Source organism: Diaporthe batatas (assembly GCF_019321695.1).
Source record: "Diaporthe batatas strain CRI 302-4 chromosome Unknown Contig00005, whole genome shotgun sequence".
Taxonomy (NCBI): Eukaryota; Fungi; Ascomycota; class Sordariomycetes; order Diaporthales; family Diaporthaceae; genus Diaporthe; species Diaporthe batatas.
Window position 1 is genome coordinate 1,473,954 of NW_025408552.1, and position 18,198 is coordinate 1,492,151.

General features: G+C 54.8%; 6 protein-coding genes across 6 annotated transcripts; 4 read left to right on the plus strand and 2 right to left on the minus strand.

The window, feature by feature from the left end:
• Window positions 1-663: 663 nt before the first annotated feature.
• KVR01_005365 (uncharacterized protein) lies at window positions 664-4,778 on the minus strand. The gene is made up of 5 exons (XM_044784792.1): window positions 4,566-4,778; window positions 3,787-4,281; window positions 3,259-3,707; window positions 1,534-3,184; window positions 664-1,477 (listed from the first exon to the last, which is right to left on the minus strand). Exons 2-5 carry the CDS (start codon window positions 4,105-4,107, stop codon window positions 947-949), a joined length of 2,952 nt encoding a protein of 983 aa, XP_044645810.1. The 5' UTR covers window positions 4,108-4,281; window positions 4,566-4,778; the 3' UTR covers window positions 664-946.
• Window positions 4,779-5,305: 527 nt separating this feature from the next.
• Window positions 5,306-6,028, plus strand: KVR01_005259 (uncharacterized protein; the record flags this gene model as incomplete). The annotated part of the gene is made up of 2 exons (XM_044784960.1): window positions 5,306-5,371; window positions 5,441-6,028. 2 exons carry the CDS (start codon window positions 5,306-5,308, stop codon window positions 6,026-6,028), a joined length of 654 nt encoding a protein of 217 aa, XP_044645704.1.
• Window positions 6,029-6,501: 473 nt separating this feature from the next.
• On the plus strand, window positions 6,502-7,404 carry KVR01_005560 (uncharacterized protein; the record flags this gene model as incomplete). The annotated part of the gene is made up of 4 exons (XM_044794607.1): window positions 6,502-6,586; window positions 6,662-6,887; window positions 6,961-7,159; window positions 7,264-7,404. The coding sequence occupies 4 exons, from the start codon at window positions 6,502-6,504 to the stop codon at window positions 7,402-7,404; spliced, it is 651 nt and encodes a 216-aa protein (XP_044646005.1).
• A 2,788-nt stretch (window positions 7,405-10,192) lies between these two features.
• On the plus strand, window positions 10,193-11,684 carry KVR01_005144 (uncharacterized protein; the record flags this gene model as incomplete). The annotated part of the gene is made up of 2 exons (XM_044791648.1): window positions 10,193-10,289; window positions 11,044-11,684. 2 exons carry the CDS (start codon window positions 10,193-10,195, stop codon window positions 11,682-11,684), a joined length of 738 nt encoding a protein of 245 aa, XP_044645589.1.
• Window positions 11,685-12,717: 1,033 nt separating this feature from the next.
• On the plus strand, window positions 12,718-13,287 carry KVR01_005064 (uncharacterized protein; the record flags this gene model as incomplete). The annotated part of the gene is made up of 3 exons (XM_044785539.1): window positions 12,718-12,775; window positions 12,850-13,166; window positions 13,228-13,287. 3 exons carry the CDS (start codon window positions 12,718-12,720, stop codon window positions 13,285-13,287), a joined length of 435 nt encoding a protein of 144 aa, XP_044645509.1.
• Window positions 13,288-15,316: 2,029 nt separating this feature from the next.
• KVR01_005433 (uncharacterized protein) lies at window positions 15,317-16,200 on the minus strand. The gene is made up of 3 exons (XM_044789396.1): window positions 15,872-16,200; window positions 15,629-15,752; window positions 15,317-15,522 (listed from the first exon to the last, which is right to left on the minus strand). The coding sequence occupies exons 1-3, from the start codon at window positions 16,030-16,032 to the stop codon at window positions 15,466-15,468; spliced, it is 342 nt and encodes a 113-aa protein (XP_044645878.1). The 5' UTR covers window positions 16,033-16,200; the 3' UTR covers window positions 15,317-15,465.
• Window positions 16,201-18,198: the final 1,998 nt, after the last annotated feature.

Consider the following 18,198-nt stretch of genomic DNA (forward strand, 5'->3'; position numbering starts at 1 on the left):
GTCGTGGCACGCGGGTGGGGAGCTCTCTCCAAGCTCTAACCCCGGCCACGAGACCACTGCCCCGTGATTGGTCTGCTTGTCGCTCCTTCCTCTTGACGGGAGAAAAAATAATAGGCCGTCTTGCATCTGCGTGCATACGCGATACACACACACAGACGAATCGAATGGGTATAGTCTGTCCTGGCCGTTGGATGAGCGGTGAATTTTGCTACCACAGTACCGAGCACATACGACAACGCAACGCCATCTAAATTCTACCAGCCTCACATCTGTGCGCGGCAGCAAGTGCAATTACAATTGCGCGAGAATGCAAAGACAAAACATTGCAGCATTCAATGTTGGGCACCATGACATCGTTCGTGGCAAAATGGGCATATGGCAATTACTCCGTAGTAGATCTGGACCGGGAAAGTGGAGGGGAACCACTGTCATGCCAAAGTGAAATGAGCCATTGTAATGGATGCCATTTAAACCCCAGCAATCACGCTCCTCAGAGACATTGTCTGGGAGCCGAGGTGTTGCCCCGCAGTGGGTTCATCTGTTTACTTTCAATGTTTGTGTTGTGGAGGCTTGGCTCAAGCGCACCAAGCCAACCACGCCAGGCGAGCCGGCAAGGCCTTGCCCCGTCGTCATGTTCGGACCCAGATTGATGTCATGCAGAGGCTTTAGGATGCAGAATTCATTAATCAAGTTGTGCTCCTCACTTCGCTCGCTAACTCATTACCACCTGCATGCTTTGAGAAGACCCCGTCGCCCGTCCCTCGGGGTCTTGAAGAACTTCAAGGAACAGGCAAGAACGCAGCAATCATTATGTCTCGCAGAGCTCAATACCCCCTCTCGCCTTGACGAGAACATTGAGCACGGCCGAATGTAGAAATGGAAGAGAAGAAACGTCGTAGCAATCATGTCGGCGTACAGCGTCGCCACCGTCTCAGAAAACACTGCCCTAGGTCTTCCTGGTCTCGTCGATCTCATCCAGCAGCGTGGTCGGGTTGCGACTGTCAACCCACGCAGCGTGCCGGCTGTCTTCTCCTCGCGCCCCAATGGTGACCCAGGCCTGTTTCATCATGGTCTCGCAGTCCATGGTCTGCCGCAGTCCCGGCCACTTCAGCCGGCCATCTCGCGACATGTCACTCTTGCCAAGGCCCCCGTTCCTGGCCCACTCCTTCACAACTGCCCTGATGAATTCGACCTTGCGCCGGAAGTCGTTGGCTGCTGGTATGCCTTGAAGCTCCAGCGGGATCTCTGGTCGGTGCCGTGTCGAGTTGGGAACACTGCGCTGTGACGCCTTGGGCACCGTCGAGAAGTTGAGGAGGGTCTGGAGGGGATATGACAGCACAGCACGGTCATCCAGAGATGCCTCGTCCATGCCGCCCGTGCTGGCAAGCTGTTCTGCAGCCTCCTGGGAGAGATGCCAGAAGTGGCACCACGTGCCTGTCCGATCAAGTACGATCTTGGTGTGGTCGGGGAAATTGAACTAGGCAAGAATTAGTCAGGGGACCAAGACGATAGACTGGGGGAAATGTCATATACCTGAAGGTGGCCATCGCAGAAGTGGAATATCTGGACGTCTCCAAACCTCTGATAGAATGTGACGAGGTCCCCGGGCACGTCGACGGCATAAGGCCCAGGTGTTTCCGCATCAGGATGCTCCCGCGCATGCTGAAGCATGTAATTGGCAAATTTCTTCCACAAAACAATGCGCTCCCGCTTCCGATGCTCATGGTCGGTCTTACCCGGCTCAAGCTTAGAGGCTGTCCCGTTCTGGCTCACAGGTACTCTGAACTCTTCAGGGCTGATGCCCACTCGGCTGATCCCTTCCTCACCCTTGGTTTCGTAGAAGTAGATGGGCTTCGTCATTGGCACGATTTGTTGCCTCTCGCGATATGTTGGGTCGTTCCTCCGTGAGATGTGCTTCTCGGCATCATGGACGAGCAGAAATGATGGGGGCAGCATCGCTTGTTCATCTCCTCCCGGTGCAGTGACGCTGTTGAGGATGCACCCTGCACTGCCATCATTCAAGATGTAGCCAAGTCCGAATTTGTTCGTGTAGTCCACCCACTTGACGACAACCTTCGGGATCTCTGGCTCTTTCTGTTTGGTCGATATGTAGGCCATGGATCGAGAGTTGAGGGCCCGCTCAAGCTCAGCCTGTAGCTTCCGCATCCTGCTCAGCACAAGATCGGGCCTCGTATCCTCGAGGTATTCTTGCTGCTCCCCTGGCCCGAACAGAGACACAATGTTCCTCCCGTCATTAGAGTCTTCCTTTGGTTGTGGTGACGGTTCGATCTTTGCTGTCGAGGATGATCTCGTTGCAAGTGCCGGTCGCGCGGTCGGCTGTGTCCTGCTGGAAGGCAACTGTGTCCGCGTCGCTCTCGAGGATACCCTCTTGGCTTGCTCATGCTCCTCCACGGACAGTGCTCCGGTTGTGGTCAGCGGAACGTCTTTTTTGGTCCCACGAGGTCGGGCTGCCATGGGTCTCGCGGGTGCCGCAGCCATCGAAGGCTGTGTTCGTGAGCTGGGGATGGCATTCGCTGGCTTGTTCGCTGCTCTTTGCTGAGCGGCGAAGCTCTGTGGTGGTGCCTTGAGCCAGCCAGAGGGTGCAAATTTCGCAGGTGGGTCGAGTGTAAGTGCCTCGGTTTTCTCGCACAATATCGATACTGACTGTGATGTTTGGAGCTGTTGCTTTTCCCTCTTCAGTTCATCGTAAGGTCGGTAGACGATGTCGACAGCTAATGGGATGCTAGGTGTCAGGCCATGCTTCTCCTCCGAGGCGATCTCGCGCCATATGGCAGGTTTCACTTGTTGGACCTTGCCGTGCCAAGGACCGACTTCGCACTGTTGACAAAGATCCCTGAGGTTGCTCTGGGCCCTCTCTTGCAACCGAGGGCTCGCACAGGAGTCGTGAAATATCTCGTGCTCTGGAGCTGTATCCCGTAGCCTCGGCGTTATGTCCGCTTGGGAGGGAACGTAGCCAGCGGTGAAGAAAGGATGCTGAACAATCGCATCTGGATCTGGTCTGCGGTCCGCATCCACCAACATAGAAGCCACGATATCCTTTACTTCCAGACTGATGAATTTCTGCTCGTTCTGTGGCCAATCATAGTCTCTGTCCCGCGCGCGACGATAAATCTCGTCCGTGGTTGAGGATTGGAATGGTGGTTTCGTAGTGAGCATGGCGAACCTAGAGTAACTCAATCAGTAAAATCCGAACCCTTGCTGCCAGCTTCACAATTCATCAAGCAAAGTTTTACGCACATTATGATGCCCAGACTCCAGATGTCGACGTTGTGATCGTGTCCAGCTTTTCCCTTTTGCAAGATCTCGGGAGCAATGTAATTGGGGGTGCCGCAAAGGGTGGTCCTCCTGATTGTGTGCATGTCGTTACCAGTGACCAATAGGGCAGCCAGGCCAAAGTCGCCGACCTTAGCATTCATATTCTTATCGAGGAAAATGTTACCCATCTTCAAGTCACGATGTATGATGCCCTTTCCGTGCATGTATTTGATTGCGCCGGCGATCTGTATGGTGTAGAAACGGACTTCGGCCTCGGTCAATCCTTTCCTCCTCTTGACCATTTCCATCAGCGATCCGTTGGGGCAGAGCTCGAGGATGAGATAGGTGCAGTTCTCGAAAGTGAAAGCCCGGTGAAATTGAACAATGTTTGCATGTCTCATCTTGGAGTGGATCTGCAGCTCAGTTTGGAACTGCAAGGAGCCTCATTAGTATCGAGCCTGGTCCCTCTGCTCCATGATCACGGGCGAGTCTTGTGAGATTTCCACCGACCTTCTGTTGCATCTTGACGGGCATTGTACTCTTGACAATTTTGAGAGCGTATTTCTTCCCCGAGTCGACATGCTTGCCGTCATAGCAAATGGCGAAACCGCCTTTGCCCAGCAGTTTCCCGACCTGGTATACAGCTCCATTCTTGCGATCAGAACTGGGCGGCTCGACGACCTGTGGTGGTGGGGGAGGAGGGTGGTCCTTGTCTTTAGCGGTCCTCAATTGGGCGGCAGCCTTTGCTTTGAGATCGGTGGTGCGCTTGGGAAGGGCGTTCACATCTCTAGGTGATAAGGCCTCCATATCGACACCTCCTCGCCCAGCCATTCTAGGGCGCCAGCTCAGAATCTCTCAACGGATTTGCTGTTCGTGTTCGTGGCGCCTGCAGCTAGATTCACCGTATCTGAGGTTGAGCTGCTGGTTTAGCAACCTGAGACTTGTGACCTGAATGGTATTCCGATAACGCTGCCAGCGGCTGCCTGTAGATGATGACAAGTTTAGCTGAATCCGAGTTAGCGCTCCATGGTCCTTGATGTTCCTGAAAATGGGTTGGGCGAAATTTAAAGACAGGAATAGATTGATAATGATCTGGTGTAGCAAGGCCGGGACGACAAGATGCTGGGTGTTCCTGAGCGCCTGGAAGAAGCTGGAGGGCATTGGCATGACGGAGGAATGCCTGGAGTGTTGCAAGGCAAGAGGTTCATGCTTCGGGAGCAGCCCTGACCAGCAAACAGTGCCTGGCAAATGACTTCGCGTCCGAGGATGGAAGTAAACTGGAGACTCACGAGGACTGACTGTTCAGCAAGATGGCGTGAGATGGTAGCCAGGGACCGGGTGCCACTATTAGAAAGAGGTTTTGAAACTTAAGACCATTTTCTGGGGTGAAGTTCAAAGAAAAGCACGAGTTGGTGCAAGGCAGAGTTGGTGACAGGATGATGGATCCTTGAATTGCTAAGTAGCTTGTTGTCTCTGAGTGCTGCTCGGCCTTCTGAATTTGCTTACTCGTTGCGCAGGTTGCTCGGCAACGAGCTTCCGCCTGGCAGGGGCGGCAGAGCCCACTGTGGGGTCTTTTGTCACTTTGGTCCCCTGCAGCCAAAACTACCTAGGTACCTAGGTGCTGTGCCTAGGTGCTTAGCACCCAGGCAGCCAATCGCAGAGCAGTTGGTGAGCTACCCAACTCTAACTTCAGGTTCTGCTCCAAGGACTGCAGTATCTACCTGGGTACCCGGTTAGGCAAGACGTCAGCCGAACAACGTCGATTGGCCTCGTCCGGCAATTTGACGCATGGGTGGGACTTCAAATTTGTCTACATGAACAAATGTATCTGCCATTTCCAACCTGTCAGGGGTTTTGAGGTTTCGCTCTACTGACTGCTGTCTACCTTGTGAACCATAGGCTTATTGTAACAGCTTACTGTGCTGTGGTGTCGTTGTCTGCTTGGTTTCCTAAACGGCCGGTCCGGTCCACCAACTCCGTTGCACACTCCCGGCCGTGAACGGTGCTCCTCCGAACCCTCCCGGTCACAATGGTCCCTCTTCCGCTCTTCAAACTTGCTTCTCTTTTTGTCCGCCATGTTTCCAAATATGGAGCCGTCAGTCTGCCCGTTGCCCATGATCCCCCGACCCCCGACCCGAGCTGGTCTGACTGATCGGCAACGCAGAATCGAATCAAGTCACAAGCCCACGACCACCCTCAGTTCCGCGCGTTCGCTGCCAGATACGGCCAGAAGATTCACCAGCTGAACATGAGGCTGTCCGTCGCATCATTACGAGACGTGGACGCAGAACGTAAGGCAAGAGAGAAAGCCGAGGCGCCAACCGTCAAGACGAGGGAGCAGGTGGAGAAGGAAGACCAAATGAAAGCCAAGTATGGAATAACAGCGAAAAGCGCAAGCAAATCGAGGAGCCTTCTGAGCCCCAGCGTATGGAGACGACAATTCAAACCCTTGCCAGAAGCGAAGGCTGTCGACCTATTTGCGGACGTCATAGGAGACGGGTTCATCCTCCTCGTTGCTGCGACCCTGATCATCTACGAGACTTGGCGCTCGTCAGTCAAACCGGACAGGAACAAGGAGATGATCGATGAGCTGAACAAGCGCTTTGAAGAACTGCAGAACAGGGAGAAAGACCACGAGCAAGAGGAAAAGCGACAACAGAGCAGGATATTGCAGCTGGAGGAGGCACTGCGAAACTACAAAGACCCCAAGACCAAGCAGCCTTTGCTTCCATCACCGACACCAGCAGCGTGACACACGTGCAGCCGGACGGATAGGCGAGAAATGCAGCCGTTGCTGGTGGCATTGTCACAATCGGCTCGCCGAGTTGGCCTGACGGTTGCACAAGATTGTAGATGAACTAAACCTTGACGATAGATTAGACTCGCACCAGGACCACCAGCAGCGAGTCTGCTAGGAAAGGGCAAGCAAGGCGTTGGGGTTAATTTTTTGAGCAGGCATGGTCAACGCGTGCTCAGCCCTGGGAAGGCCCGTCAGTGCGTGTGCTGTTCCAAGTGCGCCTTCCCAAGAACAACCTACCGATATCAGAGTCCTGGCACCCCTCTCACTGAGGAAGACCTCTGGGGCGGAAGGGCTCAATTATTAGACAGAACCCTCGCCCCTCTTATCATCTCTCTCCAATACGAAACAATCCTCACCCGAATCGAGGCCCTTGCCTACTTTGACATCTTGTGCGCCTGCCCGGCTAAATCAGGGTTGGCATTACAATGTTCTGCACCTCACTACGCAGGCGCAAGGAATGGGCCCCTGCCATCCCCCGTCTTCTCCAGACTAGAGATCCCAAGTTCAGGGGTGAGGATAAAATCCAGGAGACACAAGAGTTCCCTTACCTGAGGCCGAGTTCTGACCAGACGTGGGACCCGTCAGAGAGCAAGCTTGACACTCACGATGTCAACCTGCCACTGCCCAGTCCTGATGCACCAGGGACACGCTATCTGCGCTTCCTTCTTTTGTCCCCGGCCGATCAAGACCCCCGTGCCCGGCATCTGCGCATCGAGCGACTCGAGAACCAGTCCGGTGGCGGCGATGCTGCCATTATCTGGTTGGTGGGGGAGGGCAGTGATGAGTCCCCTTACTTGCAGCTCCTGAATGAGTAAAGATCACCTGAGCCTCAGTCTTGACGACTGTCGGTCTTGCGCGCACCCACTTACATGAGTTGGGCTCAGGATCGTCGATATTTTTGAAGTCCCGCTCCTACGGCTGCGAAGCGTCGAGGACCTGCCAGAAACCCTTCACAAATTCCATCAGTCATTCCTCAAAAGCAACTCTAATCAGCACACCTCGACCCAGCCCATGAAAGCCGTGCAGACGCTCCTGCCTTATACCGGCCTCTCGCCCCCATTGCGCCAGCACACTGCCAATCTCGTTAGTACCAGCGTTTTCCTCGGTCCGTTCTAATACGTCATGTTTCGGAAAACTATACGGTGTATTTATCTCAGGCGTTGTAGCAGGTGACTAACCCATGTTAGCTTACCGATTTGACGATGGGCTTTGCAAACCTGGCCAACATGGCAGTGACAGAGACTGGGCAATCGGAGCTGGTCGGATACCTCGGCCAAGAGGAAGCACGACGAGTCGTATCTTTCTGGACACAGGAGTACCTGGCATGATAGACCGGAGTTACAACAGGTCGACTCGCTCAGACCGTTTGCCGGACTCAACGAGAGGCTGTGCCATGCTGCTTTTTTGGCTTCGAGTTATCTGGCGTTATTAGTTGCTTTGCGTCTGTTTGGCTCAAAGTCAGCCTCATAAAGGCCCTCAGAAAAGGCAACCTAACAATACAGGAAACGTTCAGTCTTGAGTGTACAGAGACCAAGCCAGGCAGGGATGGGTGATGGACACAGGGAATCACAGTCACACGGTCTTCGGTCCCTACATGGTCTAGAGTGAAGGCACCAGATTGCGAAGGGCTGCATACGGCCGACGTGAGTTGACAACGGCATCATACCGGACTTAAGCATAAAATTTGTTGGCAGCGGCGGCCTGCGCGCAATGCATCTGCTGCCTGGCACATGGAATACATCGACAAATCACTTACCTGAGAGGGCGGCACGCTACACACCCGTCCTATGCGATTGGTTGTCATCGTGTGGTGTCCAAATCGGACGGGACACGAATTTCATGTGTCTGGCAGTGGATGCATTTACGAAGAAGCCCCCTCTGCCCGTAGTTGAACAGAACATGGGCTGAGATCTGTCGACTGGCCGTGGGCTGGATCGGTAACGCCAGCGAGAGCTTATGTGTGGGCAGAGTCACGGCTGAACTCTTCAGCCTTTCCTTCTTGAACTCTCTGGGAGGGGGGGCAGGGAGACGGGTGTAACTGCACCCACAGCTTGAATCGCATCAGTTCAGGCCAGCATGTTTACAGTGAGCCGCCTTGGAGCCATTTTCTGGGCTGACCGGCGGAATCGTGCCCACGAGCCGTCCCAGGCCGTTGGGATCTGACAACAATCGGGCGGCGGCTAGATATTGCTCGAAACCGAAACGCCTGATGCAAACCCCTTCAAATAGAGCATCGGGTCTCCAGGGCGGGCCAACAGACAGTCGAGTGCAGACACGCATTTGGCGATTGTCTGGCTTGGCTCTGCTCCGAGCACTGGCCAGCAGAGTGGCGGCTGCGGGGCCTTGCAGGAAGAGAGGCTGTCAAATGATGATTTGCAGTGCACTTAAGCATACGGTGATAGCCCACTGCATCAAGCCACAGCGTTGGGACTCTCACAAGGGTCGTCAGAATCCGGTTCAATCGATACGATCTGAGATAGCCCGGCTCGTGCCGTGGTAGACATCAGCTCACCAGCGGGATCATGCGACTGTTCAGCCAGATGTCTTTGTACCAGAGCTTATGAGGACGTGAAACTCGCTGGATTAGCGGACCGATGAGTGGAAGCGCCTGTCAACAACTGAGAGAAAGTGGTTTGCGACCGCATATTCAGTGAATAGCCCCTATGAGCCTATCCCACGGGCCTTCGAGGGTATTGGGGTCCAAGAATGCTCCCATTTATAGATTCCTTGGAATCAAATAGTCTGCAAGATTCGCCGCTATCAATTGGCTGCTTGGGGACATGCAGTGCGGTGACCATGCATGTCACGACGCGTCTCGCAGATCGAGGTCGGACGGGCTCGACAGGGAGGTAAAAGCCAAGGTCGAGCATGTCGAGTTGATTGGCCTCTCACATGGAGGCTGGTGTGCCCACCCATGAAGCGGGTCGCCGTCCCGGCCCACATCCGTCCGGAGTACCAATTGGCATCGTACTGCAAGCGCTGAGGCTGGGTTGGCATTGGCTGGGCCTGCACAGAGTGGGTCTCGGGTGAGGTGGAGAACATGTGATTGACTGAGCAGGCCTTTTCCAGATCTCATTCTGCACGGCAGCCGTGCACTGCCAAGCTGCCACGTTCAGCATTCTGCCTCTGCCGCTCGCTCCGCTGTTGTGCTGTTGCTGTGTAAACAATCAGCCGAGACCTTGTGAACCTTAACTTTATCTCCTGCCCATCGCTACGACCGCACAGAACTTTTGGGGGCCTTTTGTGATCGGCATCCGATCACCGCCGGCAGACTGCTTGGCCTGGATACTGCTGCCAAAAACGGCAGAGGGTCCGGTGCTGGACCACTGGACTTTTCGTTGACCGCACAGCGATGGGCATTTCGTTCAAGTTCATGTCACGAGTCCACAAGGGCTGGCTGGCAAGCTCTCGGTCACCCACATCCATCCAACTCGGGGTGACTGTTCGTTCGATCTCATGTGCGATCCTTCCGTCGGCCGTACAACTAAGCACACTGGACCAAACAAGGTCAGGACGATTCAATGAAATGTTTCCGTCCGACCTGCTCTTGGTGGTGGCATCCAAAGTTCGAGCGGTGCAGATTTACTTTAGAGGCTTCTGGGGTCATCTCGGGAGTCTTGGGCTGATCTGACCCGAGCTGACAAGTCCAGAGAACAACGGACGATATTCTAGACGAAAGCACGCCAGCATGCCAGCATGCGTGCTTCCTGACCTGACCTGACCCACAGTTCGCTGTGCCCCCGACTTGCATGCCAGGCATGCTTGCACAACTCGTCATCGACGGGTCTGGCACTGTCATGTTCTCTCAGAGGCCAGAGAGGATGTACCTTACCACTTGGCCAAGTATGGAACGTGACTTTACTGAGTAGGGGACAGTCTCAGGCAGTGCGGCTCTGTGCTGATCCGAACTAGCGTCCCCTGTTTCGGCGGCGGCCCCCCGCTACCAATTGGCCCGGCCGACCTGTCAGACCCAACTTTATCCTCCAAATGGGCCCAAAGCGTTGGAGGCGCACTCATTCAGTCTCCTAAAACGGCCTCTGCCTCAGCCTCCCACTGCTGGTCTCGGCGAAACCGCTATCTGTCTGATCGTCTGTCGCATGAAGCCTGGCAACTCAAATGGGCTTAGCAATTATCCCATCAATCTTGGGACGGGCTGGACGGGCTGGACGGCCGATGTTTTTCAACAAGAGATCTGCGTCTGATGAGCTCCTCAGTGGCGTCGAGCCTCTACCGCAGCCTGGGACGAGACGAGCCTCAAGCCCTCTCTCCATCACCCCGCACAGCGCTCGACGGCCACCATTGTAGCGGCACGCTTTGGTGAGACAGCCAAACCGGACGAGACTCCACGTCTGGGTGCAACGCCTTGAGCGTTGGTACATGTTGACGGCTCTGGTTCCGGCGGCGTCGTGAGGCGTCTGTCCTGACAGTCGGGTGCGGCACCACGGCGACACCAGGGACACCCGTGTGATGGAATCAAAGTGTGAAGGCGGCAGGAAATACCGCTGTGTACCGAGCACGGCAAGCACGGGTGCTACTCGCGACGTGCAATTAGGCATTGGTGGACTGGCAGGCCGCAGCGGCCACAACCGTGACAGTGACGCTGGAGGTGACCAGAATTGAGCTGCCGACCGGCCTGGCAGCAGCCCTGGTGCTGTCCAGCCCCCCATGAGCTGGCAAAGCATCACGGTGTGGCTGCATGCATGCGGCGTCCCTTCCCTTCCGAGGCCATGCTCCATGGTACGCATTGTCCCTCGACAATTGCCTCCCGGCGAACAACCGCCCACGTGAGGCAAGAGAGTGACTTGGAACAACCCCTCTGCAAGGGCAAGACCCCTGGACCCAGCCTGCAGCCTCGCAGCAGGGGCTGGCCCCTGCCCCTGGTCGCACAGGGATCTGATTGGACCGTTCCCCATCTCTACGCGCCGTGCTACACCGCACGCTATCTGATGTTCTGCCAATCACCTCAGACGAGAGCTGTGCCGCTGCTCTTGCACATCAGATTTCCCACCGCAATACCTTCTTCTCCGCTCCCAGGCCCCAATGGTTCCGAGGTGTGCGTTGCCGCCCAGGCCGAGGCCGTCCTTTTGGAGGCCCAGGTGCCTTGCTGATTGGGCATCTTGCATACAAACCGCATGGTTTTCGCCTGGGCAGGCAAGACGATCATGGCCTCCAGCCCCTCTTCGCTCTCCAGCATCGCCTCACCGTTGCTCGGCAGAATCATGAGGCACTTGCCGCTGGAGGAGTCAGGTGCCCAGAGATCGCCGGTGCTCAGCAAAATTGTAGCCGCTGCGTGCCCGTCAGGACCCTCCAGACTGGGTCCCTCGGGGTGGCGGTCTCTGGGGTTGGCCTCCGATACACAGTCAGACAAGAGAGTACAAGCTCTTCGAGGCGGCCATGGCCGTGGCCGTGGCTTGACTGTTCATATGAGACTCGGACGAGTCAAACTACGTCTCGTTTGGCGCGGGCTCTCCTCACACTGAGAAATAATGCCTCTGCAACCCTGTACCATCTGCCTAGTGGAAGATGTTGTATGTACATGCGTAGTGCAGCAAATCCCTGCCAGTGGACTCTTTCCCGTGTCACTCCCTGCACTCCTCCTTGGCCCTGAGCACGTACCCGGGGTACATGCATGCAGTGGTCTCCTCACACGTCTCGACCCGCTCTTCCTCATGTCACTCTTAAACTTGCATGTCCCGCACCCGAGTAGATCAAGCGAGCTCTCTTACATGCCAAAAAGGTCGACCCTGCCTCAAACATCTAGCCTCCCCTGCCTCAGACCTCCGTCTTGTCTGATCTCCAACCCCATATCAATGCAGAGGAGCCTCAAGCCCTTGCCCGTACCAGCGAAAACGCACTATTGACCTCATCTCGACTGAGCTGCCTTGGCCTCGCCGCGAGCATCAAACAACGCCATCCCATCACCAGAGAGCGGTTCACTCCACCCCTTGGGACCAGGGCGCGGGCCAACCCCTTGATGATACCGCCCACAAGCCATCGTCTCCACCTCCCAAGTCTGTGTCGATCAAGCTTAATGTTGCTCGGATGCCAGCCGCCATTATAGACCGGATCTCAAGAACCTGGGCCTCCGACGAAGACGTACCAGCATCAAGCCAGAGACATTCGATACCCTCCCCAGTCGGTTCCCACAGACATTTGATACACACCCATCGGCCCGGGCTTGTGCCCACAGGGCATACACCACTCTGCATACCAAGACCAGGCAATATAGTCCTACTTGGCCCCGTCGGCCGTTCATCGTGTCACATCCTCTGCACCTGTTCCTTCCTTCCCTTTCGATAGTGTGGCAAACAGTTTGTCGATAGCCTTCTTTCATATCGACAACCTGCACATCATCCCAACAGAGCGAGTCCGGTCACTCGTCTCTCCTTACTATTCACTTTTAATAATATCGACAACCCGACGCTGGTAACGTGTGTGGAAGACTTCTGTTGAGCGGGTCCAACTTCTTTCGTTCTTGAACAATCCGAACTGGACCATATCCGATCTCACCTGGGAAGGCACAACAATCATCCACCACCGGTCAGCACCACGAGGGAGAGCAATCTCGGGCGAGTCGGGTAGAAAGAGCTTGGGAGCGGAGGCAATATTCCTGGGGAAGTTGCAGCGTTTACGAATCCACGATGGGAAGACTTATCAAGAACCACTGGGCGAGGCTCATCATCCTCACTGCCGGAGCTTGTAAGTGCAATCACGCCGCGGGCGGTGGATCTTGTCTGGTACACGGGAGTTTTTAACTGACCTGCTCATCTCAGACCAAATCGCAGCGGCAATTGAAGGATTTTTCTGGCCCAAAATTTTCTGGGACTTCGCCACCAAGACACTTGATGCGGCCGTGAAGCCCTTCCCGGTACTACAGATCATCAATCTGGTGATGGGAATATGGGTGGTGGCATGGGAGTGGCCTCTCAACTTCATCGCCGGCACGGCCATCCACCGAAGCCTCGAGGCTCGCCTGGCCTTCCTGCCTCTGGCAGCGCTTGCCGCCGTCTTGACATATCAAGGGACAAACGCCGCCCTGTACTACCTAGTCGCTATGATTGTTGAATTCTGGGCATTTTCTGAAGGCGAGGTATGTTGGACACCAGTCATAGACTCAGAGTGACACAGAGAGACTAACACCTTCCACACAGGTTATCTGTGCTAAACCCTGGACATTACCGAAGCGAGGCGGCGGTGGACAACCGGCATAGACACACAATACAATATTCCGAGTTCGTCCTAAACAAGACCGCCATCGGCTCGTTCAACAGCGAGCTCGTCATCGCAAATACACAGATACAGCATCGATTTACTTCGAAGATGGAACCTGTTGGAGCGGTTACCAACAACGGAATCACAGGTGTCGAATCTCATCTCGATGGCGGCACAGGAGCTTTGGACAAGGGTGGACGACCTCACGGGCGCAAGGGGGGATTGGGATGGGCTGGAGTCACGCAGGAAATACCCAATTTTATCACGACGTCACTCACCACCACACGGGGATGTTCACGACCAAGCAGAGGAGGTTTATTATTTTTATTATTAGCATGATTTGGGTCCGCCCTGACTGGTCCAGCAGGTGTGAAGCTCACATCAAATTCATCATGGAATTTTAGCGTTCATCTCACTCCCGTCCACAGAATTAACTCTAGTGAGCTTGCTGTGGAATTAGACGAAATGGGTGGGCCAGGGAACAAAAGGCGGCTAGCAACTCGTACCAGAGTTTTGCCATCTCAAGAGATGGGACGGAAGCGGGTCGAGACGAGCTATCGAAGCCAAGGGTTCGAGAGGTGGCCTGGCGAGCTGAGGGTCGACGAGGTGAGCCAGACCAGACGCTGCAGAGGGGCGACAGCGTGGCGAGCGGTCTCCCCCTTCCCCTTTACCACACTTTGAACGACACCACGATTCCTCCCGTTTCAGAACATGCGTCCTTTGACACGGGCAGGCTAGGCGGCCTGGCAGCACAAGGTCCAGGGACCAGCGAGAACATCACACAGTCAGGAGTCGCCGCCGCCGCCGCGCAGTCAGCCAGTGGGCAGAAGGGCTGAGCCCCCCCCCCCCCAAGGCGAGGGCTTGTACCAGGCTCCCGCATTCGAAACTGGGGCGAAACGGGTGCCCTGGCGCTAATGAGGCTGACATAACTCTTGCCCGACCTTCCATGCCCGCCACCCCTGTCCCCTTACCTTACCTTTGTGCCTGGCTCGCCTGCTCGGCCAACTACCGTGGCCCCCAAAAATTTGAATGTGACATGTGTCTGTACACCAGAGTCTATGTGTGCACGGGTCACGAGTTCGTATGTTGTTGAAGTCTGTTTTTGAGCCTCATGCCCCATACAAGAGGATGAAAAGGTCTGTGCAGTCGGAGGACTTATTCATGCCATCAGGCTATTGGGATAGGTGACGGGTATTATGTGGGCCCGTCCGCCCATGATCGACAGCGTGCTGGTCTGTGCCCACCTCTCGTCTTATCGATATGGGCGAGTGCCCAGTCCCGCCCAGACTTCTTGCGGGTTTCGCCTTGTGTGTGCGTGTGTGCGTGTGTGCGTGTGTGCCCACTGCTCGCTTGGACTTTGGCACATGTCTTGTCTGCCGAGCTCACTTTAAACACCGAGATGCAAATCACCAGGCGAGACCTAGTCATTAGAACTGTGGAGAGCCCGAAAGCTCATTCAAGCAGGCGGGCACAGCCACCGTTGGTCTCTGACTTTTGCTCAGAACACAGTCCAGAGCCTTGGGCCATTGGCAGAACGCTTGGCATTAGCAAACACCGACACTCTCCTTTACGAAACAGATGGTAACAAGTTGCCCTTAATACCTGCCATACTCTCACACAAGCGCGCCAAGTATCGTTCACGTAAAATTCTGTGCATGCATGGGCCTAGGATCAATGAGATTTATCGGACTGTCTGGCAGCTTCGGCCTCAGTGAGTCGGGGCCTGTCAGTCCGCGGCCGGAAGTGAGGCGGGTGCGATGGTGCAACATGACGTGGTTGCGGCCTACTGAAGGCGGGGTCTCAGAGGGAAATTAGACGGGATTTTGCTGATATTCCTCAGCCGTACGGCACAAGTTAGGTGACTAGGAAGTCATGCAGTCAAATACGGAAACAAGGGCATCCTAATGGGAAGATCGACAGGGCAATTACAGGTGGGGTCACGCGACACGGAGCCCACGACCCTCTCAATACATCACAGTGACAGCTCAAGTCAATTCTCGAAAGGTAGGGGCGGGAAAAAGACCAATTGTCTGGAGACTGCCTGACGAGGCAGGACACTTTTGTTAATTATTGATAGACTACCAAACGCCGATATCATGGTCCATCTTAAACCTCCAAAATGCTAAACCGATAATGTTTGTGACGTCAATGGGTATCTTTCCAGCCTTGCGAGAGGCTTAGTGAGCAACCATGGGGCCCTTGGAGTCGTTCTTGGGACCCTGTCGCTCGGGCATCTTTTGGGTAGGAATATGGTCAGCCTTGCTGTTTTCGATAGAGGGAGACCGACAGCCTGCGGGCGACTCGCGGGCCGGTCAAAGGGAGGGAGGAAAAGTGGCTTACCGATGACTCCTGCACATCACCCTTCTCCAGGATGGCCTTGATGACATCATCCTCGTTGCTGGTGCCGAACTCGTTCTCCAGCTGGCCCTTGGGCGCACTGTCGTACGCTCCTTGTGCACCTTGGCTGTTGGAGGAGAGATGTGTCCGTTAGCTAAGGGTTCTGACCGTAGTAAAGGGAGATCCCAGGGCCGTCGAGGGCCATCGAGGTGAATCGGCTTTGGGGTTTGGAAGGGGGGTGCTCACTTGTGTGTCACGAAGATCTTGAAAGCAGAAACAAAGTGAGCCAGAGGGACAGACTTGTCTCCCTGCCACTTCTTGTAGGTCTCGAGGTCATCGACGAAGACGAGGTAGTCGTCGTCGGAACCCTTGTAGTGGATCTTGACCTGAGTAGCGGCGCCCTTCATCTTGACTGTTGTTGTGGTTTTTGTGTTGGTTTTGAGAAGATGAGAATGGGTTGGTTTGTGGTGTTTTTGGTCGTCAATTCGTTGTTTCCGGAGTCGTAGTGTGCTGCTTGAGAGTGTTGGCGAGAAAAAACAGAAGGGCAAGGTGTTGCTTGGCTCATTATATGGAGGGGAGCTCGTGACAACTACGTCATTCAGCGAGCTTGGGATGGCGGGGCGGCGTCAGCTCCAGAGCTTCCACTTCCAAGCTTGGTGGGGCAACCCGCCATAGAGAGGCATGGGATACGGAAGGTACCTTGCATTCCCGCACCCGTCTCTACGTCACTCGTCGCTGATGCGGGAGACAGGGGTAGCTAAGTAGCCATGGATTATTACAGCATTACGGAGTGCTGCCTTCAAAATGACTGCATGTCTAGGGACACCTCACACCGTACCAGCTTGAGCATAACAGACCTCATTCCAACTATGTAGATATCCCAGGTTGCCAGGTTATCACATCACTCCGGTCCTGCCACGCACTGGTGGGGCCTGTCGCAAGGACTGGAGCAGCAACATGACCTTTGGGGCTGTCGAGCCCAATCTCAAATCCATCATGGCCACCACAGCTTGCCGGTGCTTCGTCTTGGCTTTCGTCCTTCAAGTAATGGGGAAGCATGTCTTGGTATATTATATTATATGTAAAGAGGAAGATGGAACACTCGCCCAAGGCACGCCGGCTTTATTACAGACGGCATCTGCTCCTCAAAAGCCGTCGTTGGAGCTATCCGCAACACCCAACTGTGGATCATGGCTCTGTGGCCCATACCAACAGCCTTGGTCCCTGGACTGCATCGATCAGGGGCTCGAATTCCACGTCGTGAGCTAGGATGGCTTCGTCCAGCTTGCTCCAGTTCTCGCCAAAGGCGGGGCTCTCATAACTGTTGATGGCATCGGCGACCTCGGCGGCGGACTTGTAGAAGCTGGTCTGGTTCCCGTGCTTGCGGCAGTAAGGGTCGCGGGGATAGTATGGCCTTGCTACCATTGGCGTGCAGTATGCTGAGTGAGGCATCCAGCTTGGCAGGGACCGTCGCGTGGTGGACTCCCACTGCTTCCTCCAGGCTGGCAAGGCCAGGTACAGCATCAACGTCGGCGCTTACCTTGATGCAGGCATGCAGCCACCTTGGAGCCCGGTCACTACCAAAAATGGGGTGTAAGGGGTAAAATGATTGGCTGCCAGACAGTAAGGATTGTGCGGACGGTCATGCCGTGTTATCAGGAGTGTGGGAACACGACTTCGGATGGAACACACGGGCAAGTTGGGATGAGGCTCACTCCAGAGACAGAGAACTTTGACCCCAGCTAGCGAGTGTCTTCACGTATAACGCCTGGTTGTCGGCATCCAATGTATGTAGGAAGTACAAATTGCTTCCAACCCAGGATAATAAGCGTTTTCCAGCAGATGTGACCTGCGGACCAGGGACCGACAATCCAATGGCAAACGCTCCCAGCAGAATTACGTTGATGCGTTCCGAAAGCATGACTGCAATTGAGTGAGAAGCCTGGTTGAAGGGTCTCATATGCAGTGTTGTATGTACAGTATTGGCACCGTTTTCTTCTAAAGTTCTGACTACAGTTTGAGGAACATCGGGCATTTTGTAGGAAGCCGATACATGGACTCCTAAAACATTTCCAAACTCGACTGATGATAGCTGAAGAATTCTGCTCGCTGGATGCGGGGACTATGTGATCACCGACTTTTTGCAAGAGCTAGATATATGTTCTTCAGATTCCTGAATCAGTAAGGCATGGAAACTATCGGCAACTACCTAACTCCAGAACACAGACCCAATTGGTGCCCGACGGTTGACTCTTCTAATGTGTGCATGGGAAGAGCTGAACGACAGGTATTTGGCAGTCCCTACTCTGATAGTCTTGGCTAATAATACGGAAACAATTTCCACGCACCCAGGAAAGATGGGTGGGGGGGGGGGGGGGCTAAAAGCAACGATTCGTTATCTGGTGATCGCATGTAGATACGTATGCTCTCGTAAACTAATATATCGTCAGCACCGGTCGGAGTATTTGAAGTTTGGTCCACGCAGGCCACATACCAGTCTGGGGTTTGTAAATTCAACACTGACAGTACAGACCTACATAATATGTATATACAGATCTGCCTGCCCAGGTGGT

Bases quoted from the DNA above. Each gene is read 5' to 3' on its own strand.
- KVR01_005433 (XM_044789396.1), bottom strand. From the start codon at position 16,032: ATGAAGGGCGCCGCTACTCAGGTCAAGATCCACTACAAGGGTTCCGAC. The intron at 15,753-15,871 runs GTGAGCACCCCC...CTCCTCCAACAG, and splicing joins AAGATCTTCGTGACACACAA to CCAAGGTGCACAAGGAGCGT. The intron at 15,523-15,628 runs GTAAGCCACTTT...CCTACCCAAAAG, and splicing joins GTGATGTGCAGGAGTCATCG to ATGCCCGAGCGACAGGGTCC.
- KVR01_005365 (XM_044784792.1), bottom strand. From the start codon at position 4,107: ATGGCTGGGCGAGGAGGTGTCGATATGGAGGCCTTATCACCTAGAGAT. The intron at 3,708-3,786 runs GTCGGTGGAAAT...GGCTCCTTGCAG, and splicing joins CCGTCAAGATGCAACAGAAG to TTCCAAACTGAGCTGCAGAT. The intron at 3,185-3,258 runs GTGCGTAAAACT...GAGTTACTCTAG, and splicing joins TGGAGTCTGGGCATCATAAT to GTTCGCCATGCTCACTACGA.